This window comes from Mus caroli, unplaced genomic scaffold (assembly GCF_978045245.1).
Source record: "Mus caroli unplaced genomic scaffold, Mus_caroli_1 scaffold_12, whole genome shotgun sequence".
Taxonomy (NCBI): Eukaryota; Metazoa; Chordata; class Mammalia; order Rodentia; family Muridae; genus Mus; species Mus caroli.
Genome location: NW_028227267.1, coordinates 51,318,019 through 51,325,106, shown reverse-complemented (window position 1 = coordinate 51,325,106; position 7,088 = coordinate 51,318,019). Strand labels below are relative to the sequence as shown.

Genomic DNA, 7,088 nt, shown 5'->3' with positions numbered 1-7,088 from the left:
CCAGTTGGCCAAACTCACTTGGAAGCCAGAGATCAAAGGACTTGAAGTATCTACAGATTGTCCCAGGGCATAGAGTCAACACCAAGGAAAGGGTAGGCCTGGAAGAACAGATGGAAAGGCTCCTGCCTGATTTCTAACTTCATAGAAAAGGAATGAAAGAAGAGAGGGAGGGATTTTTAAAAATAACTGTTAGGTATGAGTGGCATTAGTAAGAAAGGAGAATAATCCAGGGAAGATTCATCTGGGTCAAGAGGGCAGTAGGTCAAGAGGCAAACAGGAACATGTCCAGAAGTGTCCAAACAAATTTATTCCAAATGAAATCTTTAAACACCTGCTTTCCTTCGCAACATTTCAGTAAGTATCCCTATATGACCTGGATCCTAAGCACAGCTTAAAGCTCTACATCTACATATTTCCCACCAAGTCCTGTGTCTTCTTCCACTTGAGGACTTTAACCCCAGTCTCTAACCCATGCTGTCTCTTCACAGTTTAGAGGAGAAGCCAGCCACCATGATGTTCTCCCCAGTGATGTAGCTGGCATCTGAGGAGCACAGGAAGGATACAAGCCCGGCACATTCTTCCGGCTCCCCTAACCTGTGGGAGAGAAGAGATGAGGTCACAGGAAACAGTAATGGGCTCTGACCTGGACTTCTGCAGTCCTCGATGGACACCTAGCATTCACCAACCTCAATGGGAGGGTAACAGTGGCTGCCGGCAAACCTGCCCTCCTGCCCCCAACTCGGGATTCCAAAAGGGGAAGCAGCTGGCAGAATAGCAGCTGGAATGAGGTCTTTTTCATATTGAAAAATAATTTTCCCTAGAAAGAGACACAGAGCACGGACAACCCCCGAGCCCGACCTACCGCTGCACTCCGAAGATTTTATTCATGTCAGGAAGCATGTTTGGCATCGTTTTCTCCTAGAAAGAGATTGCAGAACCAATGTCAGGCAGAGGACTGGTGATACGGTAGGGCAGAAACAGCATCGCGGCTGATCCATACCTCCATGGAGGATAGGATGAGCACCAGTCTGCTCAAAGAAGAAAGAGACCCTCATCCTTCAGCAGAAAAGTAAGGGACTGCTGCCCAAAGACTGACTCTGGCATGGGGATCTCGCTGCATGCCTAGGCTCTGTGGGCATCCATTCATATGGAAGACTGGCCCAAAAGGGACCAGAAGGTCTGTGGAGAGGGTGATGTAGGAGGGTGGGGACTGAGATCGGAAGGCGCATGTCATGCTCACCCGTAGGCTAAAGTCAGTCTTGATAATTCCTGGCACTAGGCAGTTGACTCTGATGCCCTTTGGAGCCAGCTCCATAGCCAGAGACTTGCAGAGCCCCAACAGAGCGGTCTTGCTGGTGTTGTAGACGCCCAGCTTCTGAGAAGCAAAGAATCAGTATGGTAGGAAGGGGTCTTCCCGGAACAAAGGTTGTTTCTGGGCTGCAGCTACAAAGATGTACCTGACTGTAGGCCTGAACACAGATTCTCTCCCCTTGTGCCTCACCACCCCAACAGTAGTATTTTCAGAGTCAGGTTCTCATCTAGGTTATCAAGTTGCTATCATGTATATCCAAGCTTGACACAGAGTATTGCACTGTTCTTTTGAGTAGTCGGTAAGAACACTAGAATTAGGAGATTCAGGGTTCTAGCCTGGCAGGAAGGCAAACTAGCATCACTTACAGGCAAATGGCAGATTTTTGCCCCTTGGAGGTAAAATGAGATCATACTATCTGACCTAGAGCATTCACAATTCCATCCCAGAGACACATAGTTTATTTCTATTTTATCTAGTATCAACAGTCAGTTAGTTCTCCCACACCCCGCTACAAGGTCTCACAAGAAATCAAGGCAGCTGGCGCTAACCCAGCTTACCAAAGGGTGCTCATACTCACTGGAACTGGTACATAAGCCACTCCAGAGGATACCAGAACAACGCTGCCTCCCCTTGAGGAGAAAGGGATGCGGAGTGAAATTAGAGATTCATTCGATTAAAAGAGTCAGGAAGCTGCTTTTACGCTAAGAGTAAACCAGTTCAGAGTTCACAGTGAAAATGTAAAAGGCTTAGCAACTATCTAGAACTTCGAGACGTAAGACATCTAAATTAGTGGACATTAAAGTCACTGCCACCCGATAAATACAGCCAGAGTGGTATCCCTTAGACAGGGCCCCCAAAGTGAGGTAGCACACCCAGATGGCAAAGCTCAAGTAATGTTCAGATGTTGAAGGGACCTCCGTGGAGTCAGTGGGTCATCAAGGAGTCCCAAGCTTTAACCAGCCCTGTGTAACCACAGGATACACAGAAGGAACAGGTTGTGTAGCAGGTCAGAAGAAGGCGTTCGTGGTGCCTTTAACCAGGAGAGAAACAAGTGAGATGGCCTACAATGGAAGGCAAGAGGGAGAGATGGGGACCCCAGACTGCTTCACTCTGAACCCTTCATACTAACAGATGTCACAAAAAGCAAGGTCCCTAAGATGAATGCCATAGGGCCTGAGAAAGGTCCTTTGAGGATATGGAAGGCAAGCCTTGTTCTCATCCCAGAAAGGATATCACAAGTCATGTCCTTGGGGGACACAGCAGGTCTAGAAACAAGACTTGTCCCAAATGACACACCTGTCACACACATACACACACCCCAATACATCTTCAACTACCTCGGCCTCTACCCAAGCATTTCCTGTGGGTAAAAATTAACCTATGTGGCCCCCACCAGTTCCCACACGCACTTACCTTCTGTTCTCCATGTAGGGCAGCACCTTGCTTAGCAACAGAGCTGGAGACTTCACATTTACATCCAGGATCTGAAATACCAAATAATACAGAAGTTGGGCTGTGGAGAGGGACACCACTATCTGGGGCCCTGTCCTGGAGCCAGACCAGGATTGAAGCTCCGTGAGTGCGGGAGGAAGCTAAGACACTGAGTCCTTTCACTGTGTGTGAGGGACAGAGTTTGTCTGAAGGAACCCATGCTTCTGAGGCCCCTAAGCTCTCTAGGCCTCAGAGAATTACCAGACTGTGTGGCCTAAGGATAATACCAATAATAGTAGTAACCCTTCTCATTGTTGGCTCCCATACTTCCACCACTGCCTTCCAGAGGAAAGGCTGGGGAAGCACAGGGAAGTGAGGGTGAGGAAGTTAGTTATCAGTGACTGACTGAAAGGGAGACTGGGTGAGAGAAAGGAAGTCTGTACTCAGCACCTATCCTACCTCAGGAAGTGTTAGGAACCGGGGCGGTGTTGCTCATTCATATACTAATTATCATGGATAATATTTTGGTTGGCTTAGGTTGGGTTAAGCCTTTTTGCAGTGTTGGAACTCCAACCCTGGTCATCTATAAAAAGAAAGAAAGAGAGAAAGAAAGAAAGAAAGAAAGAAAGAAAGAAAGAAAGAAAGAAAGAAAGAAAGAAAGAAAGAAAGAAAGAAAGAAAGAAAGAACTGGGGAAACCTGGATGTGGTTGGAGGGTGAGGTGGAGGGACTGGAAGGTGGATCAAGAAGAGCCAGAGAACATGGAAACCACAGAGGGAAACATGGGGCAAAGTCTACCAAGAGGAAATGGAGGGGTGGCCCACAGGAAGGGATTGGCACATTGATATCACGAGCCCATTCCTTGCCACTAGGGATAGAATGGGGCTCAGACATGATTAGTCACGGATGGGCTCTTCGGGATAACAGGGGTGGGGTCTGCAGAGGCAATAGGGGCTCCCTGAGTACTCAGTGACTTCCAGCTGGGATGGCAAAACTGGGGAGAGTCCCATCCGTCCGCTGTAGCTCTGCCCAGATGAGGTGACCCTCTGAGCTCCCAGAGACGCTCCTTGAAACAGCCAGACTCAAGGATTCACAGAGAGGCCAACTGACCCAGGTGTAACATTTTATAAACCTGAGCCAGAGTGTCTCTGCCATAGACAGACCCAGAAATCATTTTCTGGCATCTCAGGACTTAGGAACGGCGATCAGCCCAAGGAGATTCAAGATGTTCTACTGGAACCTGGTAGAGCCTGGGCCTGAATCAGGTAAGTCCCATCTTCATCTACCCAAGCCAATGCTGGCACAGCTATATGGAAACTCAGGTATGGTGTGGGCACATGCATTCTTAGAGTCACCAGTAGATGTCTACACCACTGAGGCTGTGTAAGGCACTCTGCTCACCTTGTCCCAGATCTGTTCACTGGCTCCCAGGGTGCTTCCCACCAGAGGGTTGACTCCGGCCACACACACAAGGAAGTCAATGCCCCCAGAATGCTTCAGGGCCTGCAGAGCAAATGATCGGGCATGGAGGTGAAGGAATGGGGTAAAGACCCAAAGAAAACCACCACTATGTTTTGAATCAGAAATATCTCCACAGGTTCATGTTTTGAATGTCTGTTCCCCAGCTATTGCACTGTTTGGGGAGGCTATGGATCTTCAGGAGGTGGAGCCTAGCTGGCACAGGGTCACTGACAGCAGTCCTTTGAGGGTTACACCCGGCTCACAGTACCTGCCACACTTTCTGCATGCTGGTATACTGTGATGGGAACAGACTTGGCCACATACTTCCACGCCCATGCCTTCCCAGCCATTGCCATGATGGACAGAAACCACAAACCAAGATAACCCTTTATTTAACTTGTTTCTGTCGGGTATTGTGACAACAGCCAACTAAAGCAGTGCTAACTGGCCATCCTGGGGCTGGGCCAGGCTGGAGCCAGATCCTGACAGAGACTGAATAAAATGGTGTCTCTTGCCTCCTGGGGTGAATATTGTTTCTGCCCTGTAAGGCGTCTCATTGGTCTCTGGGTCCCATCCTTCCAGACCTTTGCTCTCAGCTCTTCCGTTTCTAGTTAATTCCTTCTCTGCTGTCTCCTCTGATCTGGAAGGCCCCTCCTTTGTTTACTACAGCCCTGCCTGTTCCATGTTCCTTCAGATCCCACCTCACAACTCACTTCTTCTGGGGTGGTTACAGCAGGAGCTCCTATTTCAGAGGCTAGTCTAATGAACTAGCAATACAATCTATGTTGGGCCAGGGCTACACTGCTCAGACTTTATCGTGGAGACAGATCACTTGGGATTTGACAACTCCGGACCCTAGGAGGTTTTAGGCAAGATCCTTAGTTGTCTCTTTGCTTAGTATGAGCAACACTGCTGTCCCTACCTGTCATGGAATCTTTTAGTCACATCTCACTATCCTGAGAATGTGGGATTGGCTTCATTGACAGACATAGAGGGAATGTCTATGATTCCCTCAAGTCAGGGTTAGACCCATGTCCTTTCATCTGTCCCAGCCTGTAGCTCCTTACTGTGGTCACAAGGTGCTGGCGGTCCTCAGCCTTCCCCACGTGGCACATGGTGCCAGTCACACTCAGTCCCTCCTCCTTCAATATGGTCACGGCTTCATCTACATTCTCCTGCTTCCGGCTGCTGATGACCACATGTGCCCCATCCTGGGCCAGACGCCTGGCGATGGCAAAGCCAATCCTGTCGGCAGAAGAGGAGATGGTGGCGATGGTTTCAGCCCTCTCTGTCTTGTTCCCAGACAGACCCTGATGACTATGTCTCCCTCGTGTTGCCCAGAAGTGGCTTCCAGGTCTTCAGTAGCAGGCCAGAGAGATCGGTGAGCACATGCCACATGCTAGTCGTTCACAGTCTGCTCATTCCATTCTCACAGATGTACGTGTGATAAGTATATTATATCAATGAAGATATCTTTATGATTTTACTAAAAGGAACTTTGAAAAGTCATCTTCCATCAGAAGAGTCATACCCTTGTTGGCTATGGAGCCTACGAGCCTAAAGACTCAGCATGGCCGCTCTCTCCTGGCCCCAGGCTGGCATGGATTAGACTCTATCTAGATCTATTGCCTGCCCTCTAGGCTGCAATTTTAAAACTTCTCTTGGAGAATGTGTAACCCTCTAGGTCTCCTATCACTGAGGAGGTCTGAAGACTCTTAACTGGTATTGGTTAAACAACTATGATCAAGGAAGAGAAAAGAGGCATGTGCCCAGCATCTTGTCAAAATGATCTGGATAGCTGGGAATTTTAAATGTGTTTTATGTGTGATGAATACTGAGAATTGGGGGCACACAGAAAGATGTAAGCCATCACAGGGGCCTGGAAAGTCTAGTTCCTTCATTTTCCCAGGTGACGCTAAACATATGTTGATGATGTTGAGACCATAAAAAATCAAGAGGTTGATGAGCTTCCCCATCGGGGGATGGTAAGAACTCATTATGAAGAGCATAGCAATATGGGAGCCAGGGGACAACTGGAGGTGGGGGGCTGTGGGAACCAGGGTCATAGACCATTCTGAGCTGGTGGCAAGACACCTACACAGTCCTGGTGCCATAGGAAGTATGATGACAATGTCCTCTGTGTCTGAGGCACGATAGGTGTCAGGATTTTTTCTCTTAGCAGAGATTCACAAGACAGTGGCCGTGTTGGTGTGAAAGACAGGGAGGCAGATGTGCTGCTGTGATGGTAAAATCTTGATTATAGAGGGACTGTCCTACCGACGGTGGTAAGAGACTACATTTGGTCTCCGCGCTCTTCGTAGGATTCAGAAAACAGATCTTTTAAGGAGAGCTGTTGAGAAACAGAGTTAAACACCAGGCCTGTGTGATAGTTGTAGGGGAAGCTAGGATGCACGAGATGTGTGTGTCCTTGGAGACCATGGCAACGCCTCCTGGTAATGAGCCAGTCAATACCTCCAGTCACTCACCCTCTCGTGGAACCAGTGATCACAGCCACTTTCCCAGCCAGGGAGCGATTCTCATCCACTGTTTTGCTGAACCTTCGAGCTGAGAGAGGTAGACACAGAGAACCCCTAAAGGCCCATGGGATAGGCCTGAATATGGCAGCCATTGAAGAAAGACCTGTGAAGACAATCATGGTTACAAGCCACAGTGGGACTGCACTCTTCTGGACACTCCCTGGCGGGTGTTCCACCATCCTCCAAACTTTCCAGAAAAGCACAGAGCTCTTCACATACTTGCTGTAACATAGGCTCAAGGCAGGCTTCCCCCATCAGGAGCCACAGCATAGTATGTAACCAGGCATAGTGCTATGCTCTGGGAAGATGCCTGGGAGACACTTGCCTGACCTGTCTTCTTTCCTCCATT

At 48.7% G+C, this 7,088-nt stretch overlaps 1 protein-coding gene across 1 annotated transcript; it reads right to left on the bottom strand.

Moving 5' to 3' along the window:
* Positions 1-482: 482 nt before the first annotated feature.
* Positions 483-6,837, bottom strand: Dhrs2 (dehydrogenase/reductase 2). Its single transcript, XM_021182398.2, has 8 exons — positions 6,689-6,837; positions 5,270-5,447; positions 4,143-4,244; positions 2,726-2,796; positions 1,890-1,941; positions 1,241-1,375; positions 863-918; positions 483-594 (listed from the first exon to the last, which is right to left on the bottom strand). Exons 1-8 carry the CDS (start codon positions 6,829-6,831, stop codon positions 483-485), a joined length of 849 nt encoding a protein of 282 aa, XP_021038057.1. The 5' UTR covers positions 6,832-6,837.
* Positions 6,838-7,088: the final 251 nt, after the last annotated feature.